At 48.8% G+C, this 19,499-nt stretch overlaps 1 protein-coding gene across 3 annotated transcripts in view; it reads left to right on the top strand.

The window, feature by feature from the left end:
* The window catches only part of TMPRSS6 (transmembrane serine protease 6), a 275,703-nt gene that overhangs the window by 166,307 nt on the left and 89,897 nt on the right, over positions 1–19,499 (top strand). For all 3 annotated transcript variants that reach the window (XM_073644385.1, XM_073644384.1, XM_073644386.1), the window contains one exon: positions 2,921–3,125. In XM_073644385.1, coding sequence (XP_073500486.1) covers positions 2,921–3,125 — 205 coding nt within the window. The remainder of the gene's footprint in view (positions 1–2,920; positions 3,126–19,499) is intronic.

Here is a 19,499-nt window from a genome sequence, read left to right as displayed (position 1 = left end):
ATCACATGAAGCCTAGTCACTAGCCGGACCGGATCAATGCAGCGCAAATCTTTTTTCTCAACTCTAGTTTATACCCCTACATATACATTTAGACAGTTTTTATGCCCCTTCCATGTCCTCTTGGACCTGCCTTCTACTATCATTGTGTGCTTTTCACTTTATTTCTGGTTTAATTTGCCCTAATTTGCTTTTTAATTTTTTTTTTTTATTCTAAATTTAATTTTTTTTTAATTGATTAATTTTTCTTGACTGCTTTTTGATAAGTGTTATTACAAATGTACATGTTTATTGCCTTGCAAATAATTACCGTATTTTTCGGACTATAGGACGCACCAGACCATAAGACGCACCTAGGTTTTAGAGGAGGAAAATAGGAAAAAAAATATTTAAGCAAAAAATGTGGTCATGATGCCCTGTTATAGGGGAGGGAGTCTGCTGCTGACACTGGTATTGGGGTAATGTCCCCCAATTCTGTTAATATCCTCCATCCTGGTATGTATGGCACCTCCTTCCCATCTTGGTATACGTGGCCCTCATCCCCATCCAGGAAAGCATGGCACCCCTTGATCCCCCATCCTGGTATTCATGGCACCCCTTTGATCTACCATCCTGGTATGCATGGCACCCCCTGATCCCCATCCTAGTTTTCATGGTACCCCTTGATCACCCATCCTGGTATGCATGGCACCCCTTGCTCACCCATCCTGGTATGCATGGCACCCCTTGATCACCCATCTTGGTATGCATGGCACTCCTTGATCCCCCATTCTGGTATGTATGGCACCCCTTGAGCTCCCATCCTGGTATGCATGGCACCCCTTGATCACCCATCAAGGTATGTATGGCACCCCTTGTTCACCCATCTTGGTATGCATGGCACCCCTTGATCCCCCATCCTGGTATGTATGGCACCCCTTGAGCCCCCATCCTGGTATGTATGGCACCCCTTGAGCCCCCATCCTGGTATGCATGGCACCCCTTAAACCCCCATCCTGGTATGCTTGGCACCCCTTGAGCCGCCATCCTGGTATGCATGGCACCCCTTGAGCCCCCATCCTGGTATGCATGGCACCCCTTGATCACAGATCCTGGTATGTATGGCCCCCTCATCCCCATCCTGGTATGCAAGGCACCCCTTGATTCACCCATCCTGTTATGCATGGCACCCCTTGAGCCCCCATCCTGGTATGTATGGCACCTCTTGAGCCCCCATCCTGGTATGCATGGCACCCCTTGAGCCCCCATCCTGGTATGCATGGCACCTCTTGAGCCCCCATCCTGGTATGCATGGCACCCCTTGATCACCCATCTTCCCATGCATGGAACTCCTTTATCCCCCATCCTGGTATTCATGGCACCCCTTGAGCCCCCATCCTGGTATTCATGGCACTCCTTGAGCCCCCATCCTGGTATGCTTGGCACCCCTTGAGCCCCCATCCTGGTATGCTTGGCACCCCTTGAGCCCCCATCCTGGTATGCATAGCACCCCTTGATCACCCATCCTGGTATGCATGGCACCCCTTGAGCCCCCATCCTGGTATCCTTGGCACCCCTCGAGCCCCCATCCTGGTATGCTTGGCACCCCTTGAGCCCCCATCCTGGTATGCATGGAACCCCTTGATCACCCATCCTGGCATGCATGGCACCCCTTGAGCCCCCATCCTGGTATGCTTGGCACCCCTTGAGCCCCCATCCTGGTATGCTTGGCACCCCTTGAGCCCCCGTCCTCGTATGCTTGGCACCCTCTGAGCCCCCATCCTGGTATGCATAGCACCCCTTGATCCCCCATCCTGGTATGCATGGCACCCTCTGAACCCCCATCACGCTGCCTACAAAAAATAAAAATAAACACTCATACTCACCTCCTCTCTCCTCCAGCGCTGTCCCGTTCTGCCGCTGAGACTCTCACTGTGTGAGCCGCGCATGGCAGGGTGCGCATTGCGTCCCTGCCATGCGCCCTCACACAGTGTGAGATGCTGTGCTGGAATAGTCACTGCTGGGACTCTGTGTGTGGGGAGCAGTGACCATTCAGTCTGTTTAATAGCCGGCACACTGTACCGCAGTGCGGCTCCTGCTGCCGCTCTGTGGTCAGTGTGCCTGCTATTAAAGACCATGGATATTCACTACAACCCATGGGAGTGGGATGTAGGGAATATTCATGAGCATTAATAGCGGGCACACAGACCACAGAGTGGCAGCAGGAGCTGCGCTGCGACTCCAGTGTGCCAGCTATTAAGAGAAATCAATATTGATTGCTCTCCACGCCCATGGGCGTGGGGAGCAGGGAATATTCATTTTCTTTAGTAGTGGGCACAGCGCAGGCTGCAGCAGTGGCTGCTGCCTCTGTGCCCTGCTGATCCCCCACTGCTGCTCCCCCAGACCTCCTATCACGCAGAGCTACAGTATATACAGGAAGATAGTATTTGGAATATAAGACGCACCCCCCACTTTCCTACAAAATTTTGGTGGAAAAAAGTGCGTCTTATACTCCGAAAAATATGGCATATACAGAAGGAACCAACCTTGTACACTTCCATGTGTCTGAGTCACGCTGCGTATGGAAACATGTATGGTAATCCATCGTTTAGGTGAAGATAGCTTATAGTATTAAAGAAAAGATTTCATAAACTGGGTGGTAAATATTTGATGTGGATCTTTTTAGTCGGACAGGGGGGCACTAATAAACCCCTTTACTCTGGTCATGGTATTTAGCTACAGGGCCAACATTAATTTGAATCTTTGCACTAGAAGAAAAAACTCTGCATTAATCAGATGCAAAAATTATATTAATATGCATCAGTTATGTTAAAATTGGTTGTAATAATTCCTATTTTTGTACTACTATATATTGACTCCATTTTATTCCTTTCTCCTATTCGTCCGGCATTATATTGTCCCTGTCTGCATCTATATCCTGCAGCCTGCTACAGGTACAGCTATGTACGGGCTGGCCAAGAATTACGATTATCGGGTCCTGACTACACTTCTCCGACCTGTGTATGGCAACTGCAGGGTCCTCCTGGTCACCTGTTGAAGCTTCGACTCAAATGGACTCGTCCCGACTGCAGGGACCGTCTGGCCATGTATGATGCTGCTGCCCCACTAGACACTCACATCATCACTTCGTAAGTCTAGCTTTATATATATACTTCGGAATGTCCTTGGTAATGTTTCTAATTCAATATATTATTTATTTATATATTATTCCTGGGGTTTCATAATTTTTTACAGATGAAGGTAGACTTGACTCCACAGAGTTCAACCTATAGCCTAATATGTTGATGTAGACAAAGGCAAAAAAACCATGGGGCAGATGCTAATAGCTCCATATTAGGGGGAAAATTCCTTTCCGACTCCATACGGCAATCAGGCTAGTTCTCTGGATCAACGTCCCATCATAGAATCTAGTGCCCATAAAAATTATATTTTTGAAGAAAGGCATCCAAGTTATTCTTGAATTTTAGTAGTGAATCAACCATTACAACATCATGTGGCAGAGAGTTCCAGTCACAGCCAAAAGATAGGTCATCAATATCATATTGTGGGGGTACAATTGGGGATTATTGAGCACATAGCTATATTGTGGAAGACCCCTGAGCAGAGTACCCCACTAATCAGCTGTTATTTGCTCCAACAACCACCAGATACATGCACTTTGAAACGAGCTGTAAAGCGCAGCTCCATTGAATGTGTAGTTGCTGCTGCCAATTACTGCAGAATACCTCCTGTTCTGCGGCGCCCGGCAGCTGCCACTACATATCAAATCGAGTTACACCTTGCAGCTCTGCTAAAGATATATTCTTCCAGCCACTGATTGGTGAGAATGCTGGGTCATTGATAGGTCATCAGTATGCTGTGACTGGACATACCCTTTAAGTCACTGCTCAATTGCTGAAATTGTACAGAATTAGAAGAAAGGGATTGCCTTCTTTCCACTGCCAGCTCCACTTTTGTCCATAGGTTGTGTTTTGTACTGGAGCTTAGCCACATTCACTTAAAGAGAACTTGTCACTTGCTATAAAGATGTATTTTTTTTTTTACCTGGTGTAAATCAACTGTTCTCCTGAATGTAGCATTTTTCTTTTCTTCCTGTGCCTCTCCATTACTGAGATATGGCCCTTTATTTTTAGTCTTATTAGCCAAGTGGATGTGGTTCTCAACTCTTCTCTATGAGGAACTTTTTGAGGACCATGCCCAGTTGAAAAAAAAAAGTCTAGATTTACATACAGGGAAGAGTCGGTCATATCTCAGGTACGGAAAGGTGGAGGAACAAACAATAAACAACACCGGATTAAGGAGATCAGCGTGGCATTACACTAGCTAAAAAATATTTATGCAAACGACAGGTCCTAATTAATTGGGGATCAGGTGTAGTCCTAGACACAACTTATGAATGGGAGTGGGGCACTTTCAGGTGCAAAAAAGTAAGTCAAATTCTGGACACTTACCCTTCAGTCACCTTCCACACTAATAGTGGGTTTTAGGGTGCCGTATTACTCGCATCGCAATCCTCGGACTGGCCGTCGGCTCTCCTGACCTGAGCTGCATAGAAATACATGTTGTCGCGTTCAGGTTAGGAGAGCCGCCGACCAGTCCGATGATTGCGATGTGATCCCCGCGCGATTAATACAGCCATCTGACTGCACCCTTATATTGGAAATCATAAATTAAAAATACCAGTGATGTAGTTAACAAGCCCTATATATGCCCCAGTCTTGACAAACAATACCAAAATTTTCAGTAGGCACCAATGACTGTTCGATTCCCTACTCAAGACAATCACACCCTAGACATGACAGCTAGGCAACAAGAGATCTTACAGACTGTAAAGTGCTTGAGTATAGTGATTAATAGGCAAAATCTATTATAAAGTGAATTTCCCCTTAGAGGAAATTGTTCAGCACATATCTATATCGTGGAAGACACCTGAGCAGAGTTTGGTAAGAAAACTGAACATCACATTTAAAGAGCGGTTCAGAGGAAACTACGTTGGTGTGGGAAATGAAATTATCTTAACCACCATTGCTGTGACAAAGAAAGTTCCTAAAGTAAAACCTAAGAACTTTCTGTTCACCAGAAACATGAATGTAACGTGGAATTGATGTTACATTATTAACTACACTCACCTAATTGTTCATGTAGCATTGCTGCCTGCAATATTATTTCAATATTATTCTTATTTCTTAGCAAATCCAATAGGCTTCTACTGCATACATTTTTATCTTTCTCTAATTACTAATTTGTAAGTTATTTCTTCAAAGTCTGTTGCACTTTTCTGCTGCGGGTACACTATTTATTTCTTTTTTATTTCCTAATTTCCTATATTTATTATACTTACTTTCTGCTATGTTGTATCTAGTGGCGTAACTTGCAAAATCTCCAGTAGGGCTCCAACTATCATGTATCTATAATAATATTGGTCTTGAGTTAAAGGGACATTTCAGGCCACCACCCCCTCAAGTTTTAAGGCTTATGCAACCATTGCACCCACTTTAATTACACCCATGGGCCTAACAGCTTCTGCTTTCTATGTTGGCCAGGACAATGAGCCCGGTGATTGACTGCAGCAATCAAGTGCACTGTAGACTGTAGCCGTGAACTCACTGGGAGCAGGGACAACATAAATTGACTACAACTTTACCTTCCATTTTTATTTTTTTTTATTAAAAATATGCTGGATTAGTTTTGGATTCCAGAGATATACATGCCTTTGATGACATAGTACTTACTACTGGTAGAACAAAGGCTTTCTCCATGGTCACACCAGCCCTAAAAATGACCACTAATTGATGTGATCGGTTTGTTAATAATCAGGATTGGAGTTTTTCATGAAATGGCAGCTACTCCTGCCCCTCTTCAAGCTGTTGCATTGATGGCACCCGTGAACTCATCTAAACTCGTGGCCGAAAGTTTTGAGACTGACATCGATTTTGGTTTTAGCAAGGTTTGCTGCTTCAGTTTTTATAGTGGCAACTAGCATTAACTCTAGATAGTTGTGAAGAGTGATCAGATGAATTGCAAAATATTGCAAAGTCATTTTTTTCCCATGAAAATTAACTTTATCATAAAAACCCTATTTCCACTAAATATCAGACCTATCACAAAATGACCTGCTTACATTGTTTCAGTGATCTTCTCACTAGCTCAGGAGAAAGTGTTAATGAGGACAAGGCAGTTGATATCACTGTGTCATGCTGGTCGAATTATAAGACCAGACTGGTTGCTTTAAATGGGAACTTGGGCTTGAAATTGTTGTCTTCTATTAACCATTGTTACCTCCGATGAAACATGAGCAGTCATCATTGATTTTATCAAAAGAGCTTCACAAGCAAGGACATTGCTCTTTGTAAGATTTTCCCTAAATCAACCATTTATGGGATCATCAAAAGCTTCAAAGAGAGAGGTTCAATTGTTGTGAAGAAGGCTTCAAGACTCCAAAGAAAGTCCAGCAAGTGCTAGGATCTTCTCCTAAGAGGATTCAGCTGCGGGATCAGTTCAACATCAGTTCAGAGCTTGCTCAGAAATGTCAGCAAGTAGGTGTCAGTGCATCTGCTCACATATCGAGGCAAATGCTTTTGGAGGCTGACCTAGTGTCAAGAAGGGCAGCAAAGAAGCCACTTCTTTCCGAGAAAAATATCAAGGGCATTGGACTGCAGAGGACTTAGATAAAGATATTTCTCTTATGAAGTCCCCTAGCCTTCAGACTGTTTGGGACATCTAGAAGAATGATTGTTTAGAGAAGAAAAGGTGAGTACTACCATGAGCCCTGTGTCACTCCTTAAGTAAAACATCCTGAGAAAACACATGTGGGGGCTTTTCATCCATTGAGAGGGCTCAATCAAAATTTTTTTAAATAATATGGCCATGAATAAAGAATGGAATCTAAACATTCTCCCAGTGCAAACTTCTTCTGTACAGCTTGATGGGCCACGGTGACATAAAGCAAAAGTGATAGCTGTAGTGCCGGCGTCCCTGCCCTCTGCTAGGCAGGGACGCTGTTCCCCTCACCGCTCTGCTCCGTGCCCGGCGTCCCTCTCCCGCTCTGCTGGCAGCGCGCGCTCCTTCCCGGCCACTGTGCTTAGGGCCCGCGCGCGCGCCCTCCCTCCCTCTTAAAGGGGCCGCGCGCGCCGTCCTAAGGAGTCCCCGGCCAATGGCCGGAGGACTTTACCATATATAAGGCACCTCCTCCAAAATGGAGGTGCACGAGCAATGTTGTTGCACTGTTCTACTCTGCTTCAGCCCTCAGGTCCCTTGCCAGTTACCTGCCAGTTACCTGCCAGATTCCTGCCAGCTTGCTGTCCTAATCCTGCCTGATTTCCTGTTACCTGCCTGCCTGCCTGAGGTCCGACGGTCTGCCTTACAACTCCGGTCAGTCTGTCTAAGGACCAACTTGCCCGCTCACCTGGGAGCGCACATCAGCTACCTGCCTGCTTGCCTGAGGTCCGACGGTCTGCCTTACAACTCCGGTCAGTCTGTCTATGGACCAGCTTGCCCGCTCACCTGGGAGCGCTTCTCCGCTACCTGCCTGCTTGCCTGCCCGGAGGCTCCGCTGTCACGTGCTGTGACCACCAGCTATTCCAGACTCTTGCCCGCTCACCTGGGAGCGCTTCTCCGCTACCTGCCTGCTTGCCAGCCCGGAGGCTCCGCTGTCACGTGCTGTGACCACCAGCTATTCCAGACTCTTGCCCGCTCACCTGGGAGCGCTTCTCCGCTACCTGCCTGCTTGCCTACCTGGAGGCTCCGCCATCACGTGCTGTGACCACCTGCTATTCCAGAGACTCTCGCTTGCTCACCTGGGAGCACACATCCTCCATCTGCCTTGCTAGCCTACCTGGAGGTTCAGCCATCACAGGTCGTACCTACCCTTTACCTAGAGACTGCCCCGGTCACTTGCCGTGACCTCCAGCCCGTTCTTCCAGAGACTGCCCTGATCACTTGCCGTGACCTCCTGCCCGTACACCCAGAGACTGTCCCGGTCACCCGCTCCCTTGTATAGTAGCCCAGAGGTTCCGCCTCCCAGACCCGTTACAGTTTGCTCGGGCCATGGAACCCGGTGGCACCCAAGCTCCCTCGCTCTCGGACCTGTGTCATGAACTGTCCCGTCAGAGGTCCCAACAGGAGTCCATCCTGGGTCACCTGCGGAATGTCAATACTCGCCTGGACACTCTGACTGCTCCACCAACAACCTCCGCCAGTGCCATGTCTCGCAATCCGGCAGCTCCGCTGTCCACTAACACCATGATATCCTACCCCGGACCTCGGCTTTCTGCACCTCCTCGCTTCGGAGGCGACTCAGCCCAGGCTCGGGGCTTCATAAATCAGTGCACCCTGCACTTTGAACTATTGTCCCACCAGTTTAACTCCGACCGAGCCAAAATTGCATTCATCATGTCCCATCTCACCGGGGAGGCCCTGGCCTGGCTAAATCCTCTATGGGAGAGAGGAGACCCCCTGGTGTCCAACTTGCCTGCTTTTCTCACGGCTTTCCGGAAAGTCTTCGACGAACCCGGACGGAAGACCTCATCCGCATCATCGTTGCTACGCCTCCGTCAGGAAAGTCTCACCGTGGGCCAATATGCCATACGGTTCCGTACCCTTGCCTCGGAGCTGGCCTGGGATAACGACGCTCTGGTTTCCGTCTTCTGGGAGGGTCTGTCCGGCCGTATTAAAGATGAACTTGCCGGTCGGGACATTCCTACCACTCTCGATGACTTAATAACTCTTGCCACCCGGATTGACCTACGGTTCCAGGAGCGTGCCAGAGAGGTCACCCGTGAGAGGAGGTTACCACGTCTAGCTCCTACTTTTCAGAAACCCGTCACTCCTTCTGTCTCTAACCAGGTACACCCTCCTGAGCCTATGCAGGTCGACCAGACCAAGATGGTCAAGACCCGTCAGGACTTACGCCGTGCCGAGGGGACCTGCTTCTACTGTGGCAGTAAGGAGCACCGGATCCGTGCCTGCCCGGAGAGGTCGGGAAACGCCTGTGTCTAGGTTCGCTCAGAGAGGTCCACCTAGACAAGAATAAATCCTCTCCATCCCTGCTGTTGTCAGTTTCAATCGTCTACGGGGAGAACCGTTATTTCGAACTAGCCCAACTGGACTCTGGAGCAGCCGGGAATCTTATTTCACAGTCCCTGGTAGAGAAATACCACATCCCCACCAAACCTCTGGCTGTACCCTTGTCTGTTGCTGCCGTGGATGGGGGGCTCTTACCACGCCCCATCCAACTCATCACCGAATTCATTACTCTGCAGGTGGGAATGCTGCATTCTGAAAGTATCTCCTTCCATGTTCTGCCTGGACTCTCTCACGCCCTTTTGCTAGGCCTACCTTGGCTCCAGAAACATGCACCCGTTCTTGACTGGCAGACCGGAGAAGTCCTTCGCTGGGGACAGGGCTGCCATAAGACCTGTCTGGTTCCCGTTCATCCCGTCCGTCCTTCTCCTACCCCAGCTAATCTACCTGGACTTCCGATTCCTTATTGGTCTTATGCTGATGTCTTTAATAAAAAGGAGGCAGAGACACTACCCCCTCATAGACCATACGACTGCCCTATCGACCTGTTACCTGGTACTTCTCCTCCCCGTGGGCGTATTTATCCATTATCCGCTGCTGAGATCCGGTCGATGTCCGAATATATTGAGGAGAATCTGGCCAGGGGATTCATCCGGAAATCTACCTCCCCGGCGGGAGCAGGCTTCTTTTTCGTCAAAAAGAAGGACGGCTCTCTCCGTCCCTGTATAGACTATAGAGGCCTTAACCAGATCACGGTGAAGAATAAGTACCCCCTTCCGCTCATTCCGGAGTTATTTGATCGTCTGAGGGGGGCTAGAATCTTCACCAAACTGGACCTCCGTGGGGCGTACAACCTGGTTCGTATCCGTCAGGGGGATGAATGGAAGACGGCATTCAACACCCGGGACGGCCACTATGAATATCTGGTAATGCCCTTTGGCCTCTGTAACGCTCCTGCCGTCTTTCAAGAGTTGGTCAATGACATCTTCCGGGACCTTCTCTACTCCTGCGTAGTGGTGTACCTGGACGACATCTTGGTCTTCTCTCCGGATCTCCAGACTCACCGGAGGGATGTTCGTCAGGTCCTGCTCAGGCTCAGGCAGAACCATCTCTACGCTAAATATGAGAAGTGCCTCTTTGAGCAGACCTCGCTTCCGTTTCTGGGCTACATTATCTCTCAGACCGGCCTACAAATGGATCCTGAGAAACTGTCTGCCATCGAGAAATGGCCCCGACCAGAGGGGTTGAAGGCTATTCAACGGTTCCTGGGCTTCGCCAACTATTACCGCCTCTTCATCCCGCACTTCTCTTCCCGGACTGCCCCAATTTCCGCGCTCACCCGTAAGGGTACTAATCCCAAAGAGTGGCCGCCCGAAGCAGAGGAGGCCTTTCTTTCCCTAAAACAGGCCTTCTCTTCCGCCCCGGTGCTGCATCGCCCGGACGGCAACAAGCAGTTCTTCCTGGAAGTTGACGCCTCCTCCTCTGGAGCCGGAGCGGTACTTACTCAAAAATCATCTTCCGGGAGAATGGTAACTTGTGGCTTCTTCTCCAAAGTCTTCTCCTCTTCTGAGCGCAACTATTCCATAGGAGACCGAGAGTTATTGGCCATCAAGCTGGCGTTGGAGGAGTGGCGTTACCTACTCGAGGGGGCTCTTCATCCGGTAATAATTTACACTGACCACAAAAACTTGGCTTACCTCCAGCATGCCCAGAGACTTAACCCGCGCCAAGCCCGGTGGTCCTTGTTTTTTGCTCGCTTTGATTTTGTTCTTCATTTTCGCCCGGCTGACAAAAACGTCAAAGCAGACGCCTTGTCCCGATCCTTTTTGGTGTCCGATCTCGAGGAAGAACCTAAACATATCATCGATCCCGCCAGAGTAATGCAGGTGGCTCCCGTGAGTCTAAATCGTCTCCCTCCCGGTAAGACGTTTGTTTCAGTACCTGATCGGGAGAAGATCCTACACTGGGGCCATTCGTCTAAACTAGCTGGCCACGCCGGTCAGAAAAAGACCCTCCAGCTTATTGCCCGGCACTATTGGTGGCCTACCCTGCACAAGGACATAATAGACTTTGTTTCTGCCTGTGTGTCCTGCGCCCGCAACAAAGTCCCGAGACATCTGCCAGCCGGACGCCTCCTTCCGCTTCCTGTACCTGCTGCCCCCTGGCAGCATATAGCAATGGACTTTATAACTGATCTCCCCGTCTCTGCCGGTTGTACGGTCATTTGGGTGGTCGCTGACCGCTTTTCCAAGATGGCTCACTTTATTCCCCTGCCAGGCCTTCCGTCTGCACCCGAGCTGGCTAAAGACTTTATCCGCCACATCTTCCGTCTTCATGGCCTGCCCCTCCACATCGTGTCGGATCGTGGGGTACAGTTCACCTCACGTTTCTGGAGAGCCACTTGTAAACTACTAGACGTCACCCTGGACTTCTCTTCCGCTTACCACCCACAGTCCAATGGTCAAGTGGAGCGGATCAATCAGAACCTGACCAGTTACCTCCGGCACTTCGTTAATGCCCACCATTCTGACTGGGTGGATCTCCTACCATGGGCCGAGTTCTCTTATAATAATCACGAGAGCGAATCCTCCTCCAAATCCCCGTTTTTTGTAGTCTTTGGTCAGCATCCTCGGATTCCTTTTCCTGTCTCCACCTCTGTGGACAACCCGGCTGCGGAATCTCTCGTTAGCAAATTTTCCTCCATATGGGAGAGTACCCGATCCGCACTCCTTCTGTCATCCGAGCGTATGAAAAGACACGCTGACAAAAAACGCCTGGATCCTCCACAATTTCGTCCAGGAGATAAAGTCTGGCTCTCATCTAAATATGTTCGACTCAAGATACCTTCTTACAAGTTAGGACCTCGGTTCATCGGTCCTCTGGAGGTCATCAGTCAGATCAACCCGGTGGCCTATAAATTGAAACTCCCGGCCAACTTACGGATCCCTAACTCCTTCCATGTATCTCTCCTCAAACCCGTGGTGCTTAACTCTTTTTCCAAGTCTACAGGTACGCCTCCTGCTCCGGTTTCTGCTGAGGACGAGTTTGAGGTAGAGAACATTCTTGCCACCAAAAGGGTAAGAGGAAAGACCTTTTTTCTGGTAGATTGGAAGGGGTTTGGTCCTGAGGAGAGAACGTGGGAGCCCCGGGAGAACATCCATGCCCCTCTCATCCTAGCTAAATTTCTATCTGGCCTAAAAAAGGGGGGGCCTAAAGGGGGGGGTACTGTAGTGCCGGCGTCCCTGCCCTCTGCTAGGCAGGGACGCTGTTCCCCTCACCGCTCTGCTCCGTGCCCGGCGTCCCTCTCCCGCTCTGCTGGCAGCGCGCGCTCCTTCTCGGCCACTGTGCTTAGGGCGCGCGCGCGCGCCCTCCCTCCCTCTTAAAGGGGCCGCGCGCGCCATCCTAAGGAGTTCCCGGCCAATGGCCGGAGGACTTTACCATATATAAGGCACCTCCTCCAAAATGGAGGTGCCCGAGCAATGTTGTTGCACTGTTCTACTCTGCTTCAGCCCTCAGGTCCCTTGCCAGTTACCTGCCAGTTACCTGCCAGATTCCTGCCAGCTTGCTGTCCTAATCCTGCCTGATTTCCTGTTACCTGCCTGCCTGCCTGAGGTCCGACGGTCTGCCTTACAACTCCAGTCAGTCTGTCTAAGGACCAACTTGCCCGCTCACCTGGGAGCGCACATCAGCTACCTGCCTGCTTGCCTGAGGTCCGACGGTCTGCCTTACAACTCCGGTCAGTCTGTCTATGGACCAGCTTGCCCGCTCACCTGGGAGCGCTTCTCCGCTACCTGCCTGCTTGCCTGCCCGGAGGCTCCGCTGTCACGTGCTGTGACCACCAGCTATTCCAGACTCTTGCCCGCTCACCTGGGAGCGCTTCTCCGCTACCTGCCTGCTTGCCAGCCCGGAGGCTCCGCTGTCACGTGCTGTGACCACCAGCTATTCCAGACTCTTGCCCGCTCACCTGGGAGCGCTTCTCCGCTACCTGCCTGCTTGCCTACCTGGAGGCTCCGCCGTCACGTGCTGTGACCACCTGCTATTCCAGAGACTCTCGCTTGCTCACCTGGGAGCACACATCCTCCATCTGCCTTGCTAGCCTACCTGGAGGTTCAGCCATCACAGGTCGTACCTACCCTTTACCTAGAGACTGCCCCGGTCACTTGCCGTGACCTCCAGCCCGTTCTTCCAGAGACTGCCCTGATCACTTGCCGTGACCTCCTGCCCGTACACCCAGAGACTGTCCCGGTCACCTGCTGTGACTGCCTGCCTAGTCGCCACCCGCTCCCTTACAAGGACCGCTCCCTTGTATAGTAGCCCAGAGGTTCCGCCTCCCAGACCCGTTACAATAGCTAAGTGGCTCATTGAACAAAACATTCAAATTTTACATCTGTGGTTTGAAACTCCCCAGGTCTTAAACCCATCAAAAACCTGTGGTTAATCCTCAAAAAGTGTGTGGACAAACAAAAACACAGAAATTGCGATAAACTCCAAACACTGATTAGACAACATTGTCAGAATTTTGCCCAGAAGCTGATATCCAGCTGCCAGGGTGACGAAGGGCAGAAGTCTGGAAAATTTACACTGTAACTATTGAGTCTTTGCATAAGTTTGATGTGTTTGTCAAGGAGAAATGTTACCCCTTAAACCTCAGTCCAGAGTCTCTCATGCAGCCAAATCAGGTCTCATACTTTGCACTGACGAGGAACAACAGCCCGAAACACTGTGTCTGCAAATTGAGATTCTGATTTAGATATTATCCTAAGTCATATTGCACGACTCGTTAAAGGGTTGATTGTGACTTGTAGGATTGCTACTTCCAATAGGTGGCGCTATAGAGTTCAAGTCCTTTTTCTCTGAAGAGCCAATTTGCATATCAATAAATGTAAAAACTTATGAAATGCCGATAATTCTACTTCAGTAACCATGGAGTAATGGAGTAATCCACTGATTGGATTTACACGCACTATCTCAAGACACCAAATAGGTGAGTGGATTTATACTGAGTATATACCCTTGGAAGCCTGCGCTTCCTATTTTCTCTCCCTTTAAATCCCTCTTGTTTCACTTCAGTAACCATAGAACCATCCAACTAAAAAATCTAAAGACACTGAAGCAGAAAACTTTGTGAAAGCCAAAATTTGTGTCAGTCTCAAAAGTTTTGGCCAAAACTGTATACTTGCCAAACAATTGTGGAAAATTAGGGTATGTCCAGGGTATACCACAAAACTGGTATAAAAGCTTTGAAACAACATAAAATGTAGGCCCAACTCAGCGCTGCTTCTAAATTTTGTAACTTTTGGCGTCATTACGTCAGTTTCTCCTTGCTCCAACGTAATGGGTAGAGCTGGAGCAGGACAGGAGTGTGGCAACCGCAGCTTGTCAAATTCATGGAGTATGCTGCTCATCTGGACCTCCTGATTCCCGAAGAGACATACGCATGCCCCTTCATCAAGACCGACAAGAACTACACCGGTCTTGATGAATCAGGCTCTATGTTTTAATGAGATGGATCTTTCTGTTAACCTTTTTAAGTATGGATCATCATGACAAAAAATACGTAACTGTGGGGTAAAGACATCAGCAAATGGTTAATTTATATTAAAGGGTTATTCCGAAATAGTGAATTATTCCCTATCCATAGGGCACAGGATATCTTACTGTTTGTTCTAGGTCCCCAGGGATCCCAAGAGCCGAGATTTATGCAGAGACCCATCTTGAATGAGGCTAAGTGCGCATGCTCATTCTCCGCTCTGGTCATTGTCTAGTAGACTGCTGGAAATAGCGGGATGAGGCAAAGAGGAGACATGTTTTTATATAAGCACAAATAAATGCACCCTTACAGTATTACTACTGTTTCCATTACTGCTGTTCTCATTCATTCTTTTGTGCACGCTGATCCCCCTCCATCTTGTCATCACTGGAGAATACTTGTTTTCTCTGTAGAGCTTTCATTGAGCTTTCATGTAAGATCATTCAGTATTTTCTTTATTTTCTGCATTGTTCAGATCTTCTCTTATGACTCACAGCTTTTAAAGTCATAGTCGTCCATTTTATACAAATGAAGAGCGTGGTATGAAATGAGGAGATATGGAGGGGATGAGATTACGGCTTGGTTGGCTATATATAACTCTACTACGTATATGGCCACACAATGCGTAGTCCATTACCTATCCTTCCATTATTTATTGTGAAGTGGTCGTAGACTCACTCATTGTGTCCATACACTGAATGGAAACTTCTTACGAAGAAGGCTGATCTGATTCTGTGCTTAACTCAGAGAAAATATTGCCACATCCCTGATGGTGAGACGACAGCTTCACTGCCCACTATCCATCCATAATCCCAATTACACTATGTGGACAAAGGTCCTGGGACACATGTCATAATCATTGATTTCAGAGGTTTCATTCAGTCCCATTGCTGCATGGGTATAATTAGTCCTGTAATAGGACGCCCCATGGAATATGATGCCCATGGTTGCCAACTTGACTTTTTCTTTTTCTGGACAGCACATCAAAAAATCACAGACAGTCAATATTTTTTACAGACACATTGGAAAACCATAATAAATCATTAAGATTATATAAATCATACACGTCTACATCCCATAATTCTAATAAGAAGGCATTCACTTTGAAAAATATCATGATGATAATTACAATGAAAATAATCTGTATAAGTTCTTTCATCCTTAAAAAAATCACAGACACCATCATTTTTTTTACCGACAGGGCAAAAATGTGCCCTATTTTTATGGACTGTCCTGGAATTTCTGTTACGATACTGGCATAGTACTGTTGCTGAAGGAGCACAAGCAGGAACAGCAAGCGGTAGAAGAAGTTCTTGAAGTTAGCAAGGAGTTGTAGGAAACAATCCGTAAGTGACTTAGAACAGTCTGGGTAAGAGTGTTCAGGAGCTGGAAACTGAAACTAGGCTAATAGTTAGACACAATACTCAAGCCATGAGTGAGAGTTCCATGTGGCTTTAAGTAGACCCACATTATGTTGTCCCCACAGTTCCCATTACAAAGCCTCTATAGTGACCCCTGAACCATAAAATGACACCCCTAATCTTTCCCCATGCACATTATGAGACCCCCAGTGACAACAAACACAGTATGATGGCCCCTACAGGCTCCTACAAGTATTGACTGATAACAAAATAAAAACTACTCATCTAGCCTCATTTCCCCAATGCACTGCTTCCTTCTGTGCATCGTGTCATCTGAGGCTTCGTGCAGCAGGCTCGATCTACTGGTGTCATCATGCCAACTGTATGGGAGACTCATACGCACAGATTGTATGGTGGAGCAAGGAGGCAAATAGATAAAGATGCAGATGCTATTGAAATTGTGACGCCAGGCGAAGGGGGGGAGATATGGTGTGCCTGGCCAAGTCAACTCTTGGGCTTCATAGCAGATGCATGGTTTAACACTATTAAAAATACATCCTTGACTCAAAGCCTCCTCTGGCATTAATATCACCACAAAACCTGTGCTCCAGGAGCTTTATAGATGAGTAGCAGGAATGCAAACCTTACTTCAGCAAGCACAATGCCAAGAATTGGATGGAGTAGTGTAATGCAGTGGCTACTAGACTCTGGAGCAGTGGAAACATGTTCTGGGTTTGACAAATTAGTTTGAGTCTTGACCTCAACCTCATCAAACACCTTTGGGATGAACTGAACTGGAGATTCTAATCCTTCACTCTCATCCAACATCAATGGCATATCTGTTGATCCACTGTCTAACAGTAAGGAGGTTTCTGTCTTACATAAGGGGTCACGAGTAGTGTTGAGCCACCCCCGTAGTGTTCGAGTTCGGTTCGGTTCGTCGAACACCCGTGTGTTCGCCGAACTGTTCGTCGAACTGTTCGTCGAACACCTTCGAACACCGTTAAAACCAATGGCAGGCAAACAAAAACACATAGAAACACATAGAAAACACCTTCAAAGGTGTCCAAAAGCTGACAAACTGCTCAGAAGACATAACTAACACATGGAAAAGTGACAAGTGCATATAGTCATGCGAAAATAAAAGAGGTGGAGGAGTAAAAGGAGGGGGAGACACAGATATAGGCATGTCATGCCCTTCTAAAATCCAAAAAGTGAGAAGCCGACACGTTCAGTCCGCTCCTGCCCGTGCCACCTCCGTGTCGCCGGGTTTGTGCCAGAGCCGCGGTGAACCCTGACGGCCAGCCCCCCTCTCCCAATACTGGTGCCTGTCCGCTGGTGGGTCGAGCGAGCCCCCCTGTGGTGGAGGCAGCTCTAAGCTTTTTAATTTAAATTGTCTCTCTAATTTGAATGAATACACTTTAAATCCATTTACAAGGATCTATTGGAGGGCAAGTCTCATGCCAGCAGCCGCGGTAATTCCAGCTCCAGTAGCGTCCACTAAAGCTGCTGCAGTTAAAAAGCTTTTATAAGGATCGAGCTCGGCTGTCCACCGCAAGGCATCCTACTGCCAGTCCCAGCCCCTATGCCTTGGGGTGCCTCCTGATGCTCTTCACTAAGTATCCCATGGTCCCGAAGCATTTCCTTTGAAAAAATTAAGTGTCTAAACTACAGGTGGTGCAGCTTGCTTAACAGCCGGGATAATCCGCTGACTAGCAGACACTGCTACTAGGCACAAAGTATTTCCTGGGCTAGATGCAGTTAAAAATTTGTAATTAGATACTCTCGTTGGATGCTGAGAAAGCATTCCATAGAGTCTCCTGGCACGCCATATATGATTCTCTTAAAAAGCTTGGGGTAGGGGTCTAGGGGACCCTTTTATAGCCAAAATCACGGCCCTGTATCGCAATACGTCACCTAGGCTGAAGATAAATGGAACTGTAGCACCCTGAGGGCTCGGTTGCTACAGACGTATTGCACCTCACCCAGAGGTGTGATATCTCACTCTCAGGTAAGGATGGAGTGTGGATCAGGACCCGACACCTGCATGCATTACACCACATTGCCGTGGGGCAGGGCGACCAATATGCCCCTGAGATGGGCACGACAGTCCCTGTCCCTGGCTGGAGTGGGGGGAGGGAACACTGAGGAAGGGGAACCCTGTAGTGCAGGAGCAGGGAGGAAGCAGTTCCTGGGTGCATTGAGAAGGGAGTATAAAAGGTGGGCACCATCTTAGTTCAGTGCAGAGAAGTCTGAGCAGAAGTGGCAGGGAGCAGGGGCTCTGCATGAGCTCTGCTCCGGAGGCGGGCCTAGTAACAGAGGCCCAGGCCTGGAAGAGGGAGAAGGAAGGAAGAGGAGCGGAGAAGGCTCCAGGAACGAGGAATGAAGGGATCCCAGGGGTGCGGACGGGCGAGTCGCCACCGCACGCCCGAATCCACCTGCGTGGAGGGGTCAGGCCAAAGGGGGAGACCGGTCCCCGAACTAGTGGAGGCAGGAAACGACCCTCAGCTAGAAACCGGAGGCTCTGACATTTTATGTGGCGCAGCCCCTCGCTACACCCGCTAGGAAGGCACCACATAGGGTCAGGGAAACTGGCGCCAAGTTTACCAAGAGGAGGCCCGAGGCAGCCGGACAGAAGTGTTGGTAAGAAAGGCCAGACAAAGGACACACAAAGGGGGTCCTGTGAAGTGCTCCAAAGTTATCTGGGAGTTGTCTGAGCCCCTCACCTGGTGAGCACAGTACGACGTGGGCAGCCGTTACCTGCAGACGTGGTCTGGATAATAAGAACTGTGAGTAAAGGCCCTGAACTGCATCACTGACTCCGTGTCGTTACTGCTGCTGCCCTGCACCATCACCCCCATCCTCCGCATACACTGCCCTGAGGCTATACTCCTCCCGTGGGGAGTTATGCTACGCTCTGCTGCACCCACAACACCAGCCTCAGCGGTCTGCCCTGTAGCGGTGGTTCACTCTGACCGCAATCCACGGGTGGCGTAGTCGGACATTTAAACATCAAAACCACATAAATAGTTCCGCCACTGGTTTGACCGCCCTGAGCCACGGAACCGGGTCGCCACCACGAAGACTACAACCACCAGCATCCACCAAAAAGGGTCCGGCTCCGGGTGTCCCAAGGCCCAGGGGGCGCGTCAGAACATTTTCATCACCTTTCACAATCACCAATGGGACAAGGCAGTGATGTCCTCTGTCCCCTCTCTTATACATCCTAGTGACGGAGCACCTGCTCTCATCAATTCGCCATAACCCCAATATTAGGTGGATTGAGGTGGGAGGCACCGAGTACAAGTGCTCTCTATTTGCTGATGATGTCCTAGTATATATCACTCAATCACATATATCCATCCATGCTGTTATGGCTGAAATAGATCACTTTGTTACATGGTAAAATTTTAAAATCAATGCAGCGAAGTCTGAGGCCCTCGATGTCTCCCTCCCCAAATCCATATAGGATTCCATCCAGTCCAACTTTCCCTTTGCCTGGCCCTCACAGGGTATCAAATACTTAGGATTTCCTATTCATAGAGACCTCTCCCATCTATGTTATCTTAATTTTGGGCCCTTTATTGAAC

This window comes from Phyllobates terribilis, unplaced genomic scaffold (assembly GCF_046119375.1).
Source record: "Phyllobates terribilis strain yellow unplaced genomic scaffold, ASM4611937v1 Scaffold_8__6_contigs__length_399053987, whole genome shotgun sequence".
NCBI classification, from domain to species: Eukaryota; Metazoa; Chordata; class Amphibia; order Anura; family Dendrobatidae; genus Phyllobates; species Phyllobates terribilis.
Note: the sequence above shows the minus strand (reverse complement) of the source record. Positions and strands in the feature narration are given on the sequence as shown.